This window comes from Penicillium longicatenatum, assembly GCF_028827895.1.
Source record: "Penicillium longicatenatum strain IBT 33135 chromosome Unknown contig_3_segment0_segment0, whole genome shotgun sequence".
Classification (NCBI taxonomy): domain Eukaryota; kingdom Fungi; phylum Ascomycota; class Eurotiomycetes; order Eurotiales; family Aspergillaceae; genus Penicillium; species Penicillium longicatenatum.
Genome location: NW_026643121.1, coordinates 1575861 through 1597661, shown reverse-complemented (window position 1 = coordinate 1597661; position 21801 = coordinate 1575861). Strand labels below are relative to the sequence as shown.

The 21801-nt window shown below is 48.4% G+C and overlaps 10 protein-coding genes across 10 annotated transcripts; 6 read left to right on the top strand and 4 right to left on the bottom strand.

Moving 5' to 3' along the window:
- Positions 1-1544: 1544 nt before the first annotated feature.
- Positions 1545-3425, top strand: N7484_005956 (cation:proton antiporter; the record flags this gene model as incomplete). The annotated part of the gene is made up of 7 exons (XM_057116375.1): positions 1545-1581; positions 1634-1840; positions 1905-2030; positions 2082-2132; positions 2197-2317; positions 2370-2904; positions 2982-3425. The coding sequence occupies 7 exons, from the start codon at positions 1545-1547 to the stop codon at positions 3423-3425; spliced, it is 1521 nt and encodes a 506-aa protein (XP_056972258.1).
- A 303-nt stretch (positions 3426-3728) lies between these two features.
- N7484_005955 (uncharacterized protein) lies at positions 3729-4625 on the bottom strand (the record flags this gene model as incomplete). The annotated part of the gene is made up of 2 exons (XM_057116374.1): positions 3729-4432; positions 4487-4625. 2 exons carry the CDS (start codon positions 4623-4625, stop codon positions 3729-3731), a joined length of 843 nt encoding a protein of 280 aa, XP_056972257.1.
- Positions 4626-5665: 1040 nt separating this feature from the next.
- N7484_005954 (uncharacterized protein) lies at positions 5666-7459 on the top strand (the record flags this gene model as incomplete). Its single annotated transcript, XM_057116373.1, is given in 6 exon segments — positions 5666-5826; positions 5873-6151; positions 6199-6374; positions 6428-6578; positions 6590-6785; positions 6842-7459. The coding sequence occupies 6 exon segments, from the start codon at positions 5666-5668 to the stop codon at positions 7457-7459; spliced, it is 1581 nt and encodes a 526-aa protein (XP_056972256.1).
- Positions 7460-8270: 811 nt separating this feature from the next.
- N7484_005953 (GMC family oxidoreductase) lies at positions 8271-10592 on the top strand (the record flags this gene model as incomplete). Its single annotated transcript, XM_057116372.1, has 6 exons — positions 8271-8499; positions 8564-8689; positions 8747-9450; positions 9502-9573; positions 9622-9991; positions 10042-10592. 6 exons carry the CDS (start codon positions 8271-8273, stop codon positions 10590-10592), a joined length of 2052 nt encoding a protein of 683 aa, XP_056972255.1.
- Positions 10593-10993: 401 nt separating this feature from the next.
- N7484_005952 (uncharacterized protein) lies at positions 10994-11978 on the bottom strand (the record flags this gene model as incomplete). Its single annotated transcript, XM_057116371.1, has 3 exons — positions 10994-11095; positions 11157-11789; positions 11853-11978. The coding sequence occupies 3 exons, from the start codon at positions 11976-11978 to the stop codon at positions 10994-10996; spliced, it is 861 nt and encodes a 286-aa protein (XP_056972254.1).
- Positions 11979-12126: 148 nt separating this feature from the next.
- Positions 12127-13118, top strand: N7484_005951 (haloacid dehalogenase superfamily protein; the record flags this gene model as incomplete). Its single annotated transcript, XM_057116370.1, has 3 exons — positions 12127-12143; positions 12198-12357; positions 12420-13118. 3 exons carry the CDS (start codon positions 12127-12129, stop codon positions 13116-13118), a joined length of 876 nt encoding a protein of 291 aa, XP_056972253.1.
- Positions 13119-14008: 890 nt separating this feature from the next.
- N7484_005950 (uncharacterized protein) lies at positions 14009-16669 on the top strand (the record flags this gene model as incomplete). The annotated part of the gene is made up of 3 exons (XM_057116369.1): positions 14009-14698; positions 14752-15081; positions 15155-16669. 3 exons carry the CDS (start codon positions 14009-14011, stop codon positions 16667-16669), a joined length of 2535 nt encoding a protein of 844 aa, XP_056972252.1.
- An 802-nt stretch (positions 16670-17471) lies between these two features.
- On the bottom strand, positions 17472-18149 carry N7484_005949 (GroES family chaperonin; the record flags this gene model as incomplete). Its single annotated transcript, XM_057116368.1, has 4 exons — positions 17472-17499; positions 17567-17625; positions 17751-17975; positions 18147-18149. The coding sequence occupies 4 exons, from the start codon at positions 18147-18149 to the stop codon at positions 17472-17474; spliced, it is 315 nt and encodes a 104-aa protein (XP_056972251.1).
- Positions 18150-18653: 504 nt separating this feature from the next.
- On the bottom strand, positions 18654-19770 carry fip1 (cleavage polyadenylation factor subunit FIP1; the record flags this gene model as incomplete). The annotated part of the gene is made up of 3 exons (XM_057116367.1): positions 18654-19473; positions 19524-19576; positions 19627-19770. 3 exons carry the CDS (start codon positions 19768-19770, stop codon positions 18654-18656), a joined length of 1017 nt encoding a protein of 338 aa, XP_056972250.1.
- Positions 19771-20352: 582 nt separating this feature from the next.
- On the top strand, positions 20353-21589 carry N7484_005947 (FAM50/XAP5 family protein; the record flags this gene model as incomplete). Its single annotated transcript, XM_057116366.1, has 3 exons — positions 20353-20588; positions 20664-21222; positions 21275-21589. The coding sequence occupies 3 exons, from the start codon at positions 20353-20355 to the stop codon at positions 21587-21589; spliced, it is 1110 nt and encodes a 369-aa protein (XP_056972249.1).
- Positions 21590-21801: the final 212 nt, after the last annotated feature.

Here is a 21801-nt window from a genome sequence, read left to right as displayed (position 1 = left end):
GCGGAGTCTGGGGAGTTTTGAAGCGAGAGGGAGCGGCACGTGCCGAGCTGTAGACCTAGTTCAACGTTGCAACGCTTTGCAGTTTGCAAAAGATCATAGACAGTACTAAAAAGTAATGTTTGCGCCCCAAGCACGGTATTTGTATCCTTTCACAAAATGGCCATCCTGTCGAATTGTGGCCTCAAATGAAGAATATCTTTCCCCTCCAATATGAATGGCGGTGTCAAACTGCGAAATGAACTTAAGAGCCGCATCTAAATTGCCGCGTTGGATGAGTATAATTATGACGTTCGCACTAACATTCTATACGTGAAGGGCATATCCTGCGTCAGATACGGTTCTCTGGCTTCATACACTCTCTAAGGAATATATTAACGTAGATTAAATGGGAATCGACCTCAGCACATCGAGCATGATGCATCCGTATTCAGCTAAGCCTGCGATAAACTCGCCGGGGATAGCGTTGGAGATGACAAACCCACAATTACAGATGTCGCTTGCAGCTTGAAAGAGCAAAACTGTAAAAAGGGATTCTAGATCATCATAGACGAAGACCAGTCCTCGAACCTGATTTTTGGCGAAGGTGACTACATCTATCTAGCGAATACCGATGAAAATCATGTGAGTGCTACTTGGGGACAATCGATGTCGATTCATAGAACGTCAACTTTGACGTGTTCGGGCGCATCTTGTCTACCCAGATAATAGCCTTTGGGTCTATGCCCTGGACCTCAATGAACACGAACCTCCAATGGTCCCATTTAATGAGCGAGTAGCGTAAGTCCACTCGCAATCTACTTACAATTTTCATTTTACTGATCTACTGCAATGGTATTATGGTCATTTTGAAAGACCAGCGAAACGAAATACTAAGCTTTGGGAATTTTCTTTATCCTCACTAGCAATTGGAACAATGAACTAGGTTACCCAATATTATGTAGAGCTTACAAGGGTCTACGGCTCTATGCTAACGCTACCTAATTGACAGAGAAAAAAATGTTCAACGGAGACAGAGTCTGAGAAGAGAGGGTTGCAAGGCATTCTGGGAGCGTCTCGGGGGTTGATTAGAGAGTCTGCCATTCTGTGCGCTTGATAAGTTTTCAGTAACTCGGGCGTTTAGGAGTAAACAAATTATTGTTTGGCTTCTGAATCATTTCCTTTTTTGGTCACACTGATTTTTAAGGCATCAATTCTGTAGCAAGTAATAGCAGGACACACAACAATAACTTGTTTCATATGCTTGGTTAAAATAATGCACAGGTAATTTTCTAGGTCAATGGATATTAGCAATTCAAATATCTACCCAGGTGTTTAGCCTTGGTCTGTCTTATAAAGAGGATGAGTAATAATCATCCGTTTCCGGTGATGCGTTCCAAGGTTGTGTAGACTACCCATCAGCAAATTCACCTCATGCCTAGAATGCCCAGAATACCCAGACTTCAAAGACCACCAGTATCCACATTTGCGAAAGTGTTATATATTTAAGGGCTGTTGTCCTCGCTGGTTTTTCAGTCGACTTGCAAGGTCAAAGGCAACGTTTGACTATGGCTGGTGGCTTTCTTCCATACCACGAACCTGGAAGTATGTACCCATTCACATCGCGATCACTCGACTTCCTGCTAACCAGTTGCAGTTGTTGAGATCCTCATCATCATCTCTTTCTTCTTTTTCCTTTCTCTTGCAAAATGGGTCTCCGCAAAGGTGATTCAAGCGGGCATAATAGGTCAAATCGCCGTCGGCATCATCTATGGCGTACCATTGGCCAATATTCTTGAACATACCTGGCAGGAGACTTTTCTTGCCTTGGGATATGTCGGTCTGATTCTGATCATTTTTGAAGGTGCGTGGTCAGCGTTTTCGTCTTGGCTCCTTGGCTCAGTCAATCCTGATGTCATCCATTCTAGGCGGCCTTGGCGCTCGTGTGGATCTCCTCAAACAAAACTTCGCATTGAGCATGGTCGGTGCAGCAACTGGGGTTTGTTTTCCAATTGGTCTATCGTACCTTTTGCTCTATCTTGGGTTTGGATATGGTTTGTATTACTATGATCGGTAGTTCAAGCGACTAAGCTAACGTGGGCTAGGAGCGGTGGAGACTTTCATTATCGGCGCAGCCCTTTCCGCTACTTCATTAGGTAAACCGGTTCCACCCTCCAACTCTTGGCTTCTCTGGGCGATTCAGTCGCTGACGAATGTTAGGAACAACATTTGCTGTGATTGGGTCTGCATCTAGTTCAATTAATCTCTCCCAGACTCGTGTAGGGTCTGTCCTGGTAAGCGCAGCTGTCATTGATGATGTAGTGGGACTTGTTATGTTGAGGTGAGTTCCTTGAAGTTAGATATCGCTGATACATCTTGCTAACTAACAGAAGTGTCATTGGCGACCTGGGCAAACTTTCCACAGAGGACCATGTCAACCTAGGATGGCTTATCGGACGTCCGATAGTAGCATCGATCGCCATGGCCATCGTGACTCCTATCGTCACCAAATGGCTTTTTGCACCTCTCTTCCGCAGATACATTGAACATCATTTCGCGCGCTTCGATCATATCTCAAACATCATCTTGATGACCCTTGTGCTTTCGGCTTTCATCACGATTGCAGGTTTCACTGGAACGTCGGTCCTGTTTGGTGCTTTCCTCGCGGGCGTGTTTCTAACTTATCTTCCGAGCAAGCGTCCTGAAGGTCCGTTTGTTGTCATGAGCCGCGAGGAAGGCGAGCGCGAGGCGGATAAGAGTCCCACCTTCGTTCATACCTTTGAGAAATACCTCCTTGGCCCTCAGGAGTATTTGATGGAGCCTTTGTTTTTTGCAAGTATTGGATTTGCGATACCGTTCGTACAATTGTGGACGGGGAAACGGATTTGGAGAGGTGTCGTGTACACTCTTCTCATGGCATTTGCAAAAGTATCCAGCTTCCTGTCCTTTCCTCTCCTCTCAGCCCAACGCGGGATTATCGGTGATCATGCTAACAATTTATCTAGTGTGTCGTCGGCATATGGATACCTGTATGGCAACTCTCTACCCGGCGGCGATCTCACAAGAATGCACCCGAAATGGAGAAAAGCCAAGCGCAGCCAGAGAGTGAAGAAACGAGCAAAGCCCGCGACGAAGGACGAGGCGAGAACACCAATGGGCACAGATGGAACCGCGCCTTGCTCGCCGCGGTACTTTTAGGATCAGCAATGGTAGCCCGGGGGGAGATTGGCCTATTGATTATTGAAATTGGACACAATGAGACTCCGTACGTTAGTGACGAGGGCTTTTACACTGGTGTTTGGGCTATTTTGTTGAATACCATCATTGGTCCGGTGACGGTAGGGCTTCTAGTTCGGTTTTACGCGGAAAGGATTGGCGAAGGAGAATGGGGCTTGCAGGAACCTGCTGAGCCCGTCTCAAGTCAGGCGACTATGAATGGAGCCGTATAAACTCCTTCAAGCGAAGATTTCGCGCAAAATTCATGGATATCACATGTGCATAGCAACAGAAGAAGAAGAACATAATGAATTGAATGGAAGTTGCTAGGTCATCGTGGTGGACAATACAATGTTCATGACTCCTTAAGAGTGACAGTGAATCTGTCATCGGATGAAAGGTCCACAGTCGAGTTTCCGCACATCTCGTAGAAGAGAAACGAACTCATCGTCTATAAGGTTTGACTTTCAACAAGGAAGAAAATGGAAGGATATGTAAAGTTGCTGAATCTTCTATTTTAAAAAAGGCAGGGTCAACTATAATCTCGGCTGCTGGTTCAGGGAAATCATTTTCTCAATACCAGACACCATCTCCTTCACTTCAACTGCGGAGCGAGGCAGGTTATGAATGACGCTATGCTGGTAGGAAATGCACAGCCTGGGATGGCAAAAAGACTCAACCAGCATTGCAGACTCCTGGAATACTGGCGGGTCATTTTTGCCCCAGCAGTGGAAAGTGGGAATTGCCAGACGCGCGTTATAAACATCAGGACGCAGTATGCAGGGAACATCAATCATGCTGCGGTCAAGAAAGTCGGAGAGCGGCCGACCATGAACAGCCTTCAAGAGATCAAAGCACCGAGCCGTTAGGCTAATCGAAGAGCGAATGGGCTCCGGGAGCTGAGAGATTTGTATATCATCACTGGAGCGAATGCGCTGCTGTTCTTCTGGTGATAATGATCCTAACACCATCTCTGTGTACGCCGAGTCCGCAGAAAGAGGCGGTATGGTAGAACAGAAAATGGCGAATTGCACCGGGAGCGGCTTTTCGGGGTATAGAGCCATTTTTTCAAGTAGGTAGGCCGCCAACAGAGCCGCCCCCGTGCTGAATCCAAGAACTCCATCGAAAGGCCCATGTTTCTCGAATTCTTGATCAAGTAAGCCGTGGGCAGCTCTCATGCCAGCAGTATCGAAATCCAGACTATAGCAGAGATATGGACCGGGAAAGGCAGCCGCGACGCCTGTCATGGACAAAGTTAGCATGATAGTGGAAAGAAGCTTCGCATATAATTGACCTGGATCAGGTGGACCTTCAAACTGTCCGGCGACAAAGTAAAACTGCCAGCTCGGGTCGCAATATTTTTGGAGCTTTGCGAGCTGGTGCTTCATGACCTCCGGGCCTGTCCCAAAGCCATGGCAACATAGAATTCTCATGATGCTGAGCTTAGATTATTCCCTGTGTCTCAATTTCAAAGTCGTAGCACGGGGAAAGTGGACTTGTATGTCAGGGTTGAAGCACTTGAAATGCCATTAGCAGGCACCGTGCCCTTTTAAAGAATGGCTGATATTTCGCTAGTGCGAGTGGAATAATTCTGTACTTCTCTGTAGCCAGTCATGTCTCTTAGATAGGATTTATCTAGAATCGGAGTTTATATGCGAGTGAGAATTAACCCTGACCGCTTCTGACAACTAGAATTAACGAATCACAGAAGCACGAAGTGGAGCCGTGCAGAGGTCGCAGGGCAAGAAGAGACGAGCTTCGGGTTTGCCCGAGATAGCATCACCATTGGTAAATAACATGGACTAAAAATTGCGATTCTTATGCACAGTACAAACGCAATCTCGCTCATCGCGAAGACGACCCAAAGCCAGAATTTTGACTATGAGATTAAAGACTCGACGTCGGCTATTTATAACTGTGCCCCATTCTTCACATGTGTGCAATGTATCCAAAATGGGTTGGGAAAATCAACAATTGGCTTTAGCCATGATAATGGCGCAAAGTACCCATCCACGGTCTTTGACGGTGCAGCAATATGTAGGGTGTGGTGCGGGCTTATAAAAGGAGGTGAGACCAGCTCGTTCCAGTCGCTTGTCAGCTTGGGTGGAAGTCTCGTGATGTCTTTGCGCCTTCCCGAATAGACCTTAGTGTTTACACCTTTGGGAGATCTGACAATTGCCGAATCGAGAGATTGAATGGTGGAACCGAAGAAAGCCCCAACGTGATATCTTGGGTATTGTTACGTAGCTCGTTTCTACAATCGATGAAAGGCCAGTGCGAGTTAGCCGAGCGATCTACTATTGATCACGACAATTGGATGAAACAGCTGTCATTCCTTAATTTCAGCGTTTCAGCGGCATATGACGGAGCGGGGAACCCCCTCATCCCGCCAATTTGTGGGGCGGAAAGGTGGACATGATTTCATCGCTTTGCCCCGCGTATTCAGAAACCAGAACATCCGTTTCATCACATCATGGCCATACTGAAATCCAGCAAGTTAGGCGAAATCCACGGGCGAGAAGTGGATGGGGTGAGTCAATATCTCGGCATTCAATATGCAACCCTGAAGAATCGTCTCGCCGATGCCGAATTGATTGAAGAGCGTACGGGTGTCTTGGATGCAACCAATGATGGGTGAGTTTACCCCCGAGCTGTCATGCACGAAGATTAACGGTCATAGGCCTTCAGCTTTATCTATACCAGTTGGATGCGATGATGAACTCGGGCACATTCAGCACACATTGCCCAAGAAGGAGCTTCGCCAGTCCGACGTCGACTGTCTCAATCTGAACATTGCTGTGCCATCCAATACGACCCCGGAATCAAAGCTCCCAGTTCTGTTCTTCATCCACGGCGGTGGTTTTTTTACTGGAGCAAATTCGTGGCCTCAATATGATCTTACTCGGCTGGTCAAGCTGTCGATTGAGAGGAAATTGCCTATGGTGGTGGTGACAGTAAAGTATGAGCGACCCTCTCGTTTTAGATCATTATCTGACTATTTGATAGTTATCGCTTAGGAGCTCCAGGTTTTTTGACATCTGAAGAGTTGCGTCAGGCGGGCTACCGCTCGAACAATGGACTTCGCGATCAACGGGTTGCGCTGGAATGGGTTCAGAAGCACATTCGAGATTTTGGTGGCGACCCAGACAATGTGACTGCAGCGGGTCAGAGTGCTGGAGGAGGTAATGTTTCTAGTCCTGAATGTCCCACTGGACATATGACTGATTCACAATAGTATCGGTGACCTACCACCTCCACTCGCAAAAACCCCTGTTCAAGAGAGCCATTTCCATGGCTGGCACATCGCTTCTTGTCCAGGCACTACCCAACATAGTCCACGAAGAGATCTATGAGAAAGCAATCGCTGCGCTGGGACTTTCCAACGCGTCGGCTGAAGAAAGGGTGAAAGCTCTTCTCGACATGCCGGGAGAGCAGCTGGTAGCTCAGCTTCCCCGGGTATTGTCGCACCTGCTCTAGATGGCGACTTGATTTTGCCTGGTACCACGTACGCTGAGATTGGAAAGCCTGGCTCCAGTTTCATTCCTGGAAAAGAATGGTGCCATGATTTGTTGATTGGCGATAATGAAATGGACGTACGTTGGAATTCAATCCCCTTTTGTGTGTAGACTGACTCAGGTGTTGGGTATAGGCAAGTATTTTCGAATTCCTTGCGCCACAACTCAAGACGCAGACCACTAAAAAGTTTCTTGCTGCAATTCACAAGGTTCTTGCGATACATCCAGCAGCGGCCCAGCGCATTTTGGAGACTTATGAGATTAATGAGGACACACCCGATGCGAAAGCCTTCGCATCTGCTCTGACCTATGCTAATGATATATCTTTCCATGCACCTGCGTTATCCTACGCCCTTGGATGGGCAGGAAATGCCTATGTATACTACTTCAACGAGGGTAATCCTTGGGATGGACCTTGGAAAGGGCGCGCCAATCACATCCTTGATGTGGCTTATCTCTTCCAGAACTTTAATGACTTTATGAGTCCCGAGCAAGCCGCGGTCGGCTCTGCATTTGCAGAGGATATTTTCAAGTTCTGTTATGGCGTGGCGCCATGGCCAGCCACTTCTAATCAGATTGACAGCGCCCCCTCGGCGCGCATTTACGGTCCTAGTGACCAAGGTACTATTACTGGTGTATCCCAGCAATTGTTTGGAGATAATACCCTCCGCAGACGGATTCTCTTCGATTGTGCCTCCGAAGTATCGCTGGATGATTTAGCCAAGGTACTTGGAGAGCTGATGTTTAGCTGATTTGGGGATACTACTACGGAGTACATAGCATCTTATCACAACACAATGCCACATATTTGTTTTCTTGTCCTGAAATTGGGCTTGACACGGTGTGCATATAAGGCACCGATTGTAAACCGAGCCGATACGGGCTGAAATCACAGCGCCGATCTGCCGCAATATTCCCACGCGTACCAGCCACACATTCAATAGTCGCGTGGTTGGGCGGGGGCCATGGCAACCAGGCTGGAAAGCCACATCCAATCGTTGGCGAAGATGGTCAGCAGCAGGAAACAATAAGAAAACAAGAAATAAAACTTTAATGATCGGCAGGAAAAGCTCTTCACACCCAGCCTCTCCATCTTGCGGGACTCGGCGAAACCTCGTCGTATGCCAGTCAAAGAGTGGTAGATCGTGATCGTTTTGATCGCTATTACGTTGGTGTTTCAAATTGACCCATAAAGACGGCCTATGAGAAAGGCGAAAGTGGGAATTCAGGAGAAATTAAGCATGAAAAGAAAATGCGTTGTTCCCCGATCCCATTGGCTCGATACCAGTCAGGTCGGACAGAGTGGAGATGCTGAGGGGCTTTGATAGGATCACAGCATTTGATTTGTACACAGCAAATCTTGGATCCCATCGACCCACGGCATCCACAAAGGTTCCAGCCCGTGTTGATTTGCGTAAGAATTGGGACAGAACAAGCTTTCCCAGGGTTCGCTGTTACTTTTTCAGGAACAAAAAGTTTGCCCTGACCCAAGTTCGTAGGCGTGTAGATATCTGCAACGTTTCCAATCTTTGTTCAGGAGTCAACTCTGCATCCTCCTGAGCAATGCGGTGTAATTTATCCCCCGGTCAGATCATCGGTGCGAGCCTCGCGATTGTGCCTGTCGTACACGCGTTGTCGCCGCGCACGGAGATCTCCGACTCGTACGATTTTGTGATCATTGGAGGAGGACAGGCTGGACTGACTGTTGGTGGCCGCCTTGCTGAAGACACAAATCACACCGTCTTAGTTCTAGAGGCGGGTGGCAATGGCGATGATTATCGTGAACGTATAGGTATGAATCGATATGGATATGGGGAGGGGAGAGCGAGCACAGAGAAAAACTAACATCCCTCTAGATACCCCAGCATACTCATATTTTGATTCTTTATGGACAACGCCTTTAAATTGGAAGTACTACACCGTTCCACAGTCCAATGCCGACGACCGAGAGATTTATTGGCCTCGAGGCAAGGTACTTGGAGGTAGGCATCTCTCATTCGTTCAGACTTGACAAAGTGCTTACCATCATCGTTATACAGGCAGTTCCGCGATCAATGGGTTATATTTGACCCGCCCAGGCGAGGGTGATATTACCGCCTGGAAAGATCTGTTGGGCGATATGGCTGGAGCAGAGAATTGGTCATGGGACTCTTTCTACGCTGCCATGAAAAAGAGTGAGAATTTCACGGCACCAAGTGACTCTATAGCCGAAGAGGCCGATATTCACTGGAACATATCGAATCATGGCACTGCAGGACCGATCCAGGCGTCCTACCCGGGATACACATTCCCCCAGGTGGGCTACTGGTCAGAATCTTTGGAAAACATCGGTATTTCCGTTTCTGCAGACATGTACGGTGGTGAGAACTGGGGTGCCGAGGTCTCAACATCATGTATCAACCCTTCCAACTGGACACGATCCTATAGTCGGACAGGCTATCTCGACCCACTTCCCGATCGAGGAAACTACGATGTTCTGGCCAATGCATATGTGACTCGCATTGTCTTTGACACCTCGAACTCGGATAATTTGACGGCCACTGCGGTCGAATACACAACTGACAATGGCACGACTACGTCGACGGTCAACATTACCAAAGAGGTCATTCTCTCTGCTGGCTCAATTGGCAGCCCAGCAATCCTAATGTACAGTGGTGTGGGTCCTAAAGACGTTCTCTCCGATGCGGGTATTGACCTGCTCTCTGAACTACCCGGTGTCGGCCAACATCTGCAAGATCATTTTGTAGGTCATTCGACTTCCCTATACTCAGGACCTTCAACTAACTAGCGGCAGAGTGCTACTGTGACTTGGGATAACGATGTGACCACCTCCGGCGACGTTTATTACGAGGATGAGTCCGACAAGGTAAGTCTCTTCAATTTAGGAAATAGAAACATATTCTAATTTACACAGGACAATGAACTCTACCTCTCATACATCGACGACGCCATCGCTTACGTCAATGCTACTGCGTTATATGGGAGTGACCTTTCCTCGATGGAATCAAGCATTCTCGCTTCCATTGACCAGTACGCACCAAACTCGACATACAGCGACGAGGTGATCGCGGGCTACAAAGCCATCTGCAATATTACAGCCAAGAATATCTTCAACAGTCCCACCGGTATTATCGAGCTTTTGTTTATGAACAGCGATGCGAATGGTGATATTGGTATCACTGCTGCTCTCCAGCATCCATACAGCCATGGTCGTATTTACATCAACTCCTCGAACCCACTGGACTACCCCGTCATCGACCCGAACTATCTATACAACCCCGCTGGTACGTAACATCGCGTCGTTGAAAGGTCGAATACAGCTAACCCGATGCAGATTACGAGATCCTCCGTGACGGCCTGAAAATGGCACGCAGTATTGGTGAAGCAAGCCCCCTGTGTAGCAACCTGACATCGGAAACAGCTCCCGGCACAAATGTCACGACCGATGATGAGTGGGTAACCTGGCTACGCGGCGCTGCCAGCACAGAATTCCACCCTTCTTCCACCTGCGCCATGCTACCCCGCGAATTAGGTGGTGTTGTCGATGCAAACCTCCTGGTATATGGCCTAGCGAATGTTCGGGTTGCAGACGCTAGTGTTCCCCCGATTTCATTGTCTACCCATCTTATGTCCTCGACATATGGAGTTGCTGAGCAAGCGGCGAACATTATTCGTGGATTTTATAATGGTGTGCCCATGACACAGTCTTCTGGTAGCAGCGGCGGCGGTAGCGGTAGTAGTGGTGGCTCTAATACCACCACTGCTGCGAAGAGCTCTCAATCTACAGGATCAGAAGTTGCGCCAAGTAACAGCGCTTCTGGTAAAGGGGGTGCCCTTTTGTACAGTTGGATGTCTATTTTCCTCTTTATTGGCTTGTCTCTGTAGACTGAGATGAGATTGGGCTTTGTTATGAACACTGTTGTACATAGTTAAGGGCAGTACATGTTATGATCCACAAGAATATACGCAGCATTTTTAATTACAGAACATGTCGAGTGCTGGAATCTGACTTGTAGAAGCGTGCATGGAAGTCTATGTTTAAATAAGCATTTCCCATGTGGTTTTATCCTGACTGCGTGCATACCAATGGTCCGCGCGACATGTAAGGCACCTGCAACCTTGGAACCATCTGCTTTCAGAGCTTGTGGTGTAGACCTGTCTTTCAAAGATCGAGTGACAAATCGCAACAGGGTCTCCAAGGTTCGTTATGTGGCAGCTGTACATTTCGAATGGCTATACGCAATGCACATAAAGGAGAGTCGATATTCAAGATTTTTTGAATGGCATTAAGACTCGAAGTTCATAGAGTATCCACCTGTCTTCGGGTCCTGAACGAACTTGAAATTATCCGTAGATAGACCAAATGGTTTCAAAAAGCCATTCCCGAGCTATTAGAAGATAGAATGTTAGACCTCATGAAGCGCAGCACTTGGAAAGCAATCGACTCACGTCCTTCATCTTCGACATCATCTCACCCATCTCCTTCTCTTTGGCAGCGTTGATGCGGCTTGGAAGGTCACGAAGAGCCCGTTGTACAATGCGTCTATCTTCAGGTGGAAGGTTGTTCATCCCATCCAAGATTTGATAGTCTTCTGCGGCACCCTGTAAGCTGGCCCAGCCGCCAGTTTGTGATTTGGCTTTGGCGCGCCGCATGAGAGCTTTGGCCCGAATCCGCAGGACATTGGTGCGGGTCTCATCTAACTTCTTCAAGCGCTCCAGCTCTTTTTCCTCCGCATCATCATCTTCCCCAGATATCTCAACCACTGCATCGCTGTCCTGTGTACCGCTGGTTGTGGGGTGCGAGCTTTTGGATTCGCTCTGTTCCGGTGTGGACGATTCGGACGGGACAATCTTTTCGAGACGATCGAGGGACATGGTGGCAGACTCAACCGCGGATTTCCAGTCTTCCATTTTCAGGTAGCACGCGGAGATGTTACACCGAAGGACGGCAACGTCATAATCCAGGTAGTTGGGACAGGAGGCGAGAGCCCGATCGTAGCAGGAGATAGCTTGGTCATAAGAGCCAGAACTAAATAATTGGTTCGCTTCTGTTTTGATTTCATGGGATTCTTTCAGGAGTTGCTGTCGTCATGCCGACAAAGGTTAGCGACTAGCCAGGAAATTTGGAGACAACCCGCAACTCACAGCTTCTTCCTCCGCGGGGAATCGCGCATCGTGGAATACATCGTCATCACTGTCGCCATCATCCTGCGCAGGAGCGACGCCTTTGTTACGCTCTTCGGCAGGAAAAGAATCACCGGTGGTCGTCATCGTGAAGTGGAATGCAACAATACAAGAAGGAAGGACGTCGGCGGAAGAATCACGGGACTGATAAGCGGCGTTCTCCCCCGCGCGGACCTTATCAGACACAAACCCTGTGTCCCGCTCAAATATATCACAACTCAACAACATACCCATCATGACGGAGCGCAATGAGTACGTATGGCTGGCCATTGACTACTTCAAATCCCGTTATAACATTCGTAATAGACTCCCCCGCATTCGTGCGTGTCTCTTCGACATGGACGGGTTATTGATCGACTCGGAGGACAAATACTCCCAGATCACAAACGAAGTCCTTGCCATGTACGGCAAGCCAATGCTTCCTTGGTCGATCAAAGCTCAGCTGCAGGGACGCCCACAGCCTGAGGTATGTTGAGAGGATCCTGCATATCCCCGATACCAAGAAACGTAGTGTAACCATTTCTACAGGCCAGTAAGATCTTCCATGACTGGGCTCAACTCCCAATTACTCCGGAAGAAACCCAAGCCAAGCAAGCATCTCTGCAGGCAAAGTATTTCCCAGAATCGCAGCCGCTGCCTGGAGTCCCCACTCTTCTCTCCAACCTTGTGTCAACCCAATCCACGGACCAGCCTGTACACATTGCTTTGGCAACTTCTTCGAATAGCAAGAACTTCAAGCTCAAGTCAGGCCACCTTACAGAGCTCTTCGCGGCCTTTCCGGAGATTCACCGAGTCCTGGGCGACGACCCTCGGATTGGCAAGGGGAGAGGCAAGCCGCTGCCTGACATCTACCTCCTGGCATTGGAGACTATCAACGAGAGCTTGCGCAGCAAGGGCGAATCTGAGATTAGACCTGAAGAATGTCTGGTTTTCGAGGATGCAGTTCCGGGTGTAGAGGCAGGTCGCCGCGCAGGCATGCAGGTTGTCTGGTGCCCGCACCCTGGTCTTCTGGAGGCCTATCGAGGCCGGGAGGATGAGGTCCTGGCGGGCCTGACAGGCTCGCATAAGGAGAGTGAAAAGACTGCAGCTGAAAGAGAAGCTGATGAATTACAGGCTGGCCGTGTGCAAGGCTCCGGGAAGACTGGAAAGCTTGGCGATGGATGGGGACAACTAGTTGCTACCCTGGAGGACTTTCCTTACGAGCGGTATGGCATTCGGATACCCTAACTTATTCCAAATAGATGTAGATTTCATGGAATAACAATGATATACATACAACTTCCTCCCGGCTTCTCTCAAGGCCTTCTTGGTGACATTTTCAAGGTCTTCTCCGTTGTTCGCCTTTTCATTCGTGAAGACCCTCTTCACGCTGTAACAGCCTTGGTCCTTGCAATGGCTTAATTTTTTGTACCCAAGAAGAAAGTTTTCCATCCTAAAAACAAGTCTTACATTCAATGGATTATTTAATCCGGAAATGCAAGATTGACCTTCTGGTTGGCCAAAACCCGCTTTGGTGCGGCAAACGAATCATCAATAAAGACATGAACATAATCAAGGTCCTGAAGGTGCTTTCAAATGAAATCCAATTACTGGGGGTACAGAGTGGAGGAAAGTGAGAGCAGAGTGATGGAGAAAGAAGAAAAAGAGAGGATCCTTTCATCGTTCATATTGCGTAGGTTACTGTCGCGCGGTATACTGGAGAATGGAAGAAAGGAAGATGAGCAAGATTGGTGGCATGGGCAGCACTGAGGTAGGTATCAAAGAATCAACCGATTCGATGTCGACTCTTTCATAATCTCGGATTAAATATCGTCGGAACACAGCCTCAAAATTTGGTTTCGTCGCTGCCTTGAATCTTCATGTCTTGTAGTGGTCCGTATTACGATCTTTGTGTAGTTTTGGGTTGCCAACTACTTAGTAGATTCACACACAGTACGTTTGGTCTTAACAAAGATCTCCCACTCCTCAAATATACATGAACCCATCACCTCATATTTCTGGATCCTTTATTCTCGAGCAGTCCGTGTCTTTCTTCTACGACTCACCACATCTGAACACGTCTTACTATTTGCTCCCACTTCTTCTCCTTATCGTCACCTGTCGTTGTGATTTTCAAGATGAATACTCCGGCATTCGACTCCGATATCCTCCAATATGCTCGGAACCGAGGCATTGCAATCCCATCTGAGATGAAAATCGCTTCTGAGCTCAGTATCGGCAAAATCATTCCCCTGCACTACAAGTACTCTGATGAGGTCGCAATCAGATTCGAAAAGTTCTATTCAACAGCAAGAAAGGATCTCGAATCACAAAAACTCAACCTGAGTCATGACTCTTCTCTATTTTTGATGCAAGAAAGGAATACGACTATGGAGTCGCAAGTTAATTGGGACAACTTGCTCCCTTCAATCAACGTAGTGGATACCCGTTCGAGTGATCCTCTGCAAAGTGAACGGGCAATTCGAACACTCCAGTCTGTTGTCTCTCGGAATGGGCCTGGCTTCCATTCTACATGCCTGGAATCGGACCATGGACAAAATGAATCCCAGTCCGTTGGTTTTGATAGTTACTTTGCGCCTCATATTCCACAGCGTCTGGGCTTTGGTACTGTGTGGGGTCCACCCAAGAATTATGATACGCCTCCAAGGCTCTCGGAGATTCTTGCTCAAGCTCAAGCTTTCGGCTCCATGAGACTAGATATCTGCAAAAAGGCATGTACTTTGATGTCCAAGGACTGGAGGCGGGACAGTGGACCATCGAGGAAGGTGGTAGATTCGATACGTTATGAAATGCTTCCCCAGCATAAGGTCGGTCTGTTTCTGTGATTTCAAGTTTGAGACGAGGCTGAAATCTGTAACAGAGCGCTACGCTGTTTAATGACATAATACTTGTCCCTGAGAAGCTGGAAGTGCACAGCGGTCAATTGCTTCAATTCAGATATCCAGCTCGTGCCCGGAAGATAGCTGCAATGCGCCAAAGGAAGCCCCAGCCAAACACTCTTCTGCCCAATTTCCAGGTTCCTGCAGAGCCAGCTTTCAAAGGGCTACGGGAAGACAGGCAAGCTCTCTCCTCTATCCCAGAAGATACAGAGGTAGACACTCAGAGTGAGAAGTCCCAAAACCCGCCTTGTCTTCCATCAAAATCACCGACCAGGAGTCCGGCTATTGCAGCGGGTTCAATGCTTCCCAAGGTAAATCATACCGGAGTATCTCCAAAGCCAATTAGCTTAGTTGGAGAATATCGATGCTGACACAAATTACTAGGATGTCGTTAATGCTGGAGCACTCGCCAGTGCCACTGCATCGCAACCAATTTCCGTTGAGGCATCTCCTGAGCTTCACACGAACGCATCATCTCTGGAAGAATCTGGCGGTGTTCCAGAATCTCTTCAATCGGCCAATTGTGATATACTTTCGAATGTTTCTGACACCTTCGTTCCTGTCGTCTCTGCCCCTCTGCTGAAAGCAGAGATCAGGTCTTCAAAAGGTCAAGTTGAAAATAGTGACGGTAAGTCGTTTCGAAGCACCGGTTTGACTGGCCCACCACATATGGAGAACGCTCCTACTGCGGTGCTTGAAACTTCATGCATATCCAGTATCGGGCCATTCAGCAAAGGACTCGGTTCTCTATCCACATTCATGGAATCGAGGGGCGTCGTCCCAGCAAACGGCTCTACAAGTAGCGCTTACTTTCCTCGTCATGATACTAACAAGGTCAACGAGCAGCAGCACCAAGAGAACCAACGCGTCCCTTCAGCTCTGGAAAAAGCCATCTTTGAACCCTCAACATACCCCAATGCAGTCATCACTCTCGACATAATCAAATCTCAGTTCGCAACCATGACTTCTGATCTCCTTCTCTTCCTTTCAATGGATCTTCTCAAGACTCATTTGCAAATAGTCCAATTCCTCGAGCAGCAACGCGACCCTCCCAGACTGATTTACCGGGAGTACAAACAGTCCTCGGCCCCTTCAAATCCAGGAAGCTTCCAATATCAACAAACGCCTCCAGAAGCAGACTTCATAATCGCTCCAGACGTGGGGATCATACTTTCGTCTTCCCACTCATTAACACAAGTCTTCCTGCCTGGCCACCGACCCGAAGACCCCTACATTCGAAGCAATCCAGATATCACGTCCCCTCTCAGAGAACGAATCTTCCGCCTGGCGCCTCGGTACGAAACTCTGTACTTGCTAATAAACCACCCATCACCCAAACTGGGAGCCCAGACAAACATCCTTCCAGCAGAAGAATTGCGAATGAATGACTCCACTCAAGAATGCCTTCAATCCCTCATTTTATTCTGCGATTCTCTTTCTCACTCAACAACCATAATCCCCGTTCATACTTCAATCTCTCCTGAGCAAACGGGAAACTGGATCCTCACCCTCACGGCCATACATGCTCATTCCCTTCCAAAATTCGCTATTCGGGCACCAGATCCTGATCCGATCATGAACTACGTCGGTTCCGCTCAACGGTTCACGCTGAATCAAATTATCAAGGACGACGAAACCAAATGGGAGGTTTTCCTCCGAGCCATTGGATTGAATCCCTTTGCGGCGAGAGCAGTTCTCGATATTATTGATGCGGAGGTTCATCCTACAACGGCGTCTGAGAATGTTGAGCTTGATTCTTTTCCAGTCAATATTTCAGAAAAAGAGTCTGCTTTGGCCACTTTTATTGAGATGAAGCCCGAGGAGAGGCTGCGTCGGTTTCAGGGTCTGATTGGGGAGCTTTTGTGGGCCAGGCTGCATGCTGTTATTGAGAGGGGTTGAGATTTTGCTTTCGGGCTTCCATGCGATTCAGATACGCAGGACTATGCTACTTCATGGAAACGTGGTTGCACTTGCTTGTTTCCCTCTTGTGGGCTCGGAATATGGATTGTACAAGCGTCCATTTATGGCATGATTCAAGCTATTCCAGCTAGCCCTGTATGGGAGGGTCGCTCATCACCAATTCATTAGTTTATCCCATATTCATTCCACGGTGATCCAAGATCCCATTAATACATTGCGCTCTGGAATTTCCCCAATGTCCAGTTGTATCTATAAGATAGGCATCTACCTACACAAATGGGTATCTACCATTTGATTTCTCGGGTGGTGGGTGAGTGTAGTTTCACAAGGGAACATGTACGTGTTATAATTGTCAGATTGAAACAGCCGGACATTACTGGTATGAGAGGAGATTATCATCAAATTACCAACTGCCTGCCATAGCACAAGCACAGACGCGACAAGTTGCGATTGGTTTTAAAAATACATTGGACAAAGACATGCAAGACCCAGGGCCAATCCAGCGCTTCAAAAACTCAGTATGCAAAGATGAAAGAGGCCAAAGCAGACCACGGGACAAAGCCTGACCCAAGGCACGTGCACCGGAACCCCGGAGATATAGTTTATTATTTTTGTAAGATTTGTTCTTGAGATCGTTGAGAGTGGTCGAGCTCGCGACTTCGCTTCGGTATGGTACACACTGGATGCATTCCTACACGAGTGTTCGAAGCTCGGGTGGCGAGGAAGACATTCAGATAAAAAGGATGCGAGAGACAAGAGTTAAGGTGACTTGTTAAGGCGCTTAGAGCTCGTTGATCTTGGCAAGGATCCTGTGGTATGTTAGTGGGGGACTCAAGACAATTGTATGCTGCAGTAGGTTTAGGTGGGTAGACATACTCAGAGTCACGGAACAGGTGGTACTCCTCCTCGCCGATCTTGATGGGGCTACCACCGAACTATAAAAAGAAGTCATATTAGCATATAAAGAACGGACGATGCCTCGGAGTTTGTGCCGAGTAGGAACAGCAATATAATGCGATGCGCGGAAGAGGTCGGAAAAGGGAACGTAGCGTCAACGTACCTGAGGAATCAAGACCTTGTCACCAGCGGCAACGCCCATAGGGAGGCGCTTGCCATCCTTGTCGAAGGCACCGGGGCCAACAGCGAGGACCTTGGCCTCGTTGAGCTCCTTAACACTGCTCTCAGGGAGGAAGATACCGGAGGCGGTCTTGGCCTCGGCCTTGACGCGCTGGATCAGGACGCGGTCCAGGAGGGGAGCAAGAGCCTTGATGTTGCGGATGGCAGACTATTGAAATTGGCTTTAGTACACAGTTTGACAGGTAGAGGGGTGTCGGTCCGGCTGAGTCTGGGGAAGGGAAAAAAATGCGCGGCCGGCCTCCGACGCCAGTCTAGCTTGCCAACAAGCTTGCAAATGGGCATAGAGTGGTTTTTCACAGAAATTGAACATTTTACGTACCATTGTGATGAAGAGAGAGGTCTTGAGGTCAAGGGGTGATGTTCGTGGGATGGAGAAGGGAAGAGGAAATGTCCGGGGGAGGAAGATCTGGACTTTCGCCGCGAGAAATTTCCAGAATGCCAAGACCACAGCTTTAGTCCCGAGGAACATGGAAGAACCCGAACAACTAGAGACCAATTAAAGCAGAAATGAATCCCCTTAAAGGCTTACGAAAGCTTCACAGACGAATGATTCTTTGACCATTAATCTTATTCTCAATTGCTCCATGGGATATACTACCAAGAAGACCTACGAAACGGAATCTCCTGCCAGCTTACCCCAATCTACAGTACAGCTCCGTTCTTCCGAAGCGGATCTTTGGGCCACGACCATTTAAGAGATATAGACCATAAAGTCATTGGAAAATCTCAATTATTTCATTTGCATAAAACGCCGCAACATCCAGCCCATCATCCGGAGGGCGAACCCAAAATGATCACATAGGAAGTACTAAAACTGACATTTAAACTACCATCTCCGCCCCCGTCCACGGCCTCCATAATTACCGCGTTGGTCGTAATTTCCATATCCCATCTGACCTTGTGGAGGCTGTCCGAAGCCTTGATTCGGTGCTTGGCCTCCAAAGTTCTGCTGGCCTGGCTGACCACCACCGCCAGGCTGGCCACCCATCATCGCTTGTGCGCTCTGCATAAAGGCCATTGGATCCATGTTAGAGGGGTCCATTCCCTGAGCCATCATGCCGGCCAACATCTGCTGCATCATATCTTGGGACATGTCAGGCATGCCGGGCATACCAGGCATGGCTGGCGGACCGCCGCCTGTAGGTCCGGGGACTGGAGGTGGTGCACCAGGCATCGGAGGCATTCCCATGCCCAAGAACGATGACATATCATCCATCTGTCGCTTCTGGTCGCCAACCTCCTTGCGTGTCTCCTGCTGCTTCAGACAATAGCTAACCCATGTGAATTCGTCAAAGCCGTAGTTGAAGAAGTCGGAGACATCAGAGCCCGGTCGCCGCCAAGGCTTATCATCAGCCGGGAAATCTGTGTCCATATCTGTAGCCATGATTGTCTTCCCAGTTGAAGGGTGCACGGGATTGCCATTCACATCTATGGTGGAGGTATGGATGGGTGGGTAGGAGGAGCCTGGTTTTTGATTTTGAGGCACGGTAGGTTTTGTGGGAGCAGCACTGCCGGTTCCAGGCAGTTGAGTTGGGGCATCAAGACGAGGAGTGGCAGACGGTGTCGCAGATTTGGAGACAGCCGATGAGTCTGCGGAGGACGGTCGTTGCGAGTCTTGTCGTAAGCTTGCATGGCGTGGATGGGAGCTTCGAGGGTTAGATAAATATGAACATGCGCTCAGATGGCTATGGCTTACAGCTCTGGAGGGGGCGCGTCGGCAGGGGCCTCTGTAATAATATTGAAATCATCCTGAGCTTGGTTAGTGAAAGGACCAAGGCGTAAAGCAATTGGTATCGAACCTCATCGGAGTCGACCTCTACTTCCTCCTCGTCATCCATGTCGTCCATCTGTTGGCCTGGGGCTGTGTCCTGGGCGTTATTCGGTGCGTGGGCCGGTGCCACCGTGTCGGCGGGATCGTAGAAATCATCCTCTTCGTCTTCCATGGTGATTTGCTTTCGGTCGCACGGATTCTGTTGTAGAAAAGATGTCGCGACTGGCTGGCGATCCTCCGCAGGTAAATGGGAGTTTGGACTGTTTGCACTTGAGCTGGCCTTCGATGTTTGTATGAAGTTGCACTTTCATTTGTGAGTAAGAATGATACTGCAATGCTATTGTTAAAGATAAAAAGGATCAATTTAAACTTTAAAGAGACTGTGAATGACACTGCTCTTATCTGCTAAATCGATTGGTGACTTTGGACAGTATATGTCGAGCATCTTCGTCGTTCTGCTTTGATGCCTGAATAATAAGGCTCCAGTATACTTCACTTTTCTAAAAAGCTTGCCAATGTGGTAATTTCATTCAATAAGCAAGAGAGAGCTGATCCATTCGTCTTTATCCAGATGTCTCGCTTTCAAATCAATCAATACTCCCAATCCATCTGCTGATTCATGATTTGCGGTACCTTTGAATTTAGTCACGTGCACTGCCCCAGACGTCAGTGATTCGGATATCCAACGTTTTTCGTTGAGCCAACTCCTCCCTGCGACTATCTTGCGACTGTGTGAATTAAATCGGTACACAAAATGGCGGATCAAGAGAGTGGCAACTCCACTCCACGGTCCTTCACGGGCCAAACTGCCTCCGCGGAGGACATGCTCAAGTCGCAAACCGTCGGTCTCGTGCATTTGTCCGACTTTCGCAAACGACGCGCCGAGGTCCTGGAGCAAAAAGAGCGCGAAGCGCATGACAAGTCCCTTGGACGATTGGCATCTGGTAATTCAAGAAGCGCAACTCCCTCTACAGGCGATGTGACTGACGGGTAAGTTCCAAGGGCTCGATTTCCCCACGACTGTCTCCACGGCGACCTGAGCTAACCCCTCCTATGATTGAATAGATCGTCAACGCCTCGAAGCGATGGTCCCCCCAAAAAGAAAAAGAAGAAGCCTCTTGCAAAGAGTAAGCTTTCATTTGGCGACGATGAGGATGGGACGGGTGAGGAGTCTGCAGCTACTCCACGCGACTCGAGTTTATCTCGGTCCGGCTCAAAGACACCGATAGAGGACGGTCCAACCTCGGGAGCCGTTCGCATGAAGGCTAACCCAAATGCACCGCCTCCTCCGAAAGCTCTAACCAAGGCCGCTTTGGAAGAACAAGCGCAAGCTCGTGATGCGCTTCGCAAGGAATTCTTAGCCATGCAAGAAGCTGTCAAGAACACGGAGATTTTGATCCCTTTTGTCTTCTTTGATGGCACAAGCACACCTGCTGGCTCAGTCAAAGTCAAGAAGGGGGATCATGTATGGCTATTTTTAGATCGGTGTCGCAAAGTTGGTGCAGAGTTGGGGGTCGGTGGTGCCAATGGAGCTTCCAAAGCACGGAAGGATACTCGTCGAGAATGGGCACGAGTTAGTGTTGATGACTTGATGCTTGTTAAAGGCAATATCATTGTTCCTCACGTGAGTAACTTGTAATTCATTGTTGCCGATCACTCAAGCTGACTGGATTTAGCATTACGAGTTCTACCACTTTATCGCCAACCGAGTGCCAAGTTTCTCCAAGACAGGAGGATTATTATTTGACTACACCAATAAGCCTCCTCCAGAGCGCTCAAATGATGGCCCTTTATATCGACCCAGTGATCATCCATTGGAGGGTGCTGACAAGGACTCGGCGGAAACCAAAGTAGTAGATCGTCGTTGGTATGAGAAGAACAAGCATATCTACCCGGCTAGTCTTTGGAATGAGTATGAGCCCGGCAAGGAATTTGAAGAAAAGATGAACTCGACACGTCGTGATGCACAGGGAAATACATTCTTCTTTTAGCGTGGTGTTTTTATGAATCCTATGGGGGCATATCTGTTTTTTTTTTGTTTGAATATATCCAGGCGCTGTGTGGCTCAAAACTAGATCAAATACCAAATTACGATGAACGTTTGGTCCTCGGAGATTGACTACCCACTCCCATTCTCTCTTTTTCCTCCCATCAGCCAATACTAAACAACGTCATGGATTTCCACCTACGATGCAATTCCCTC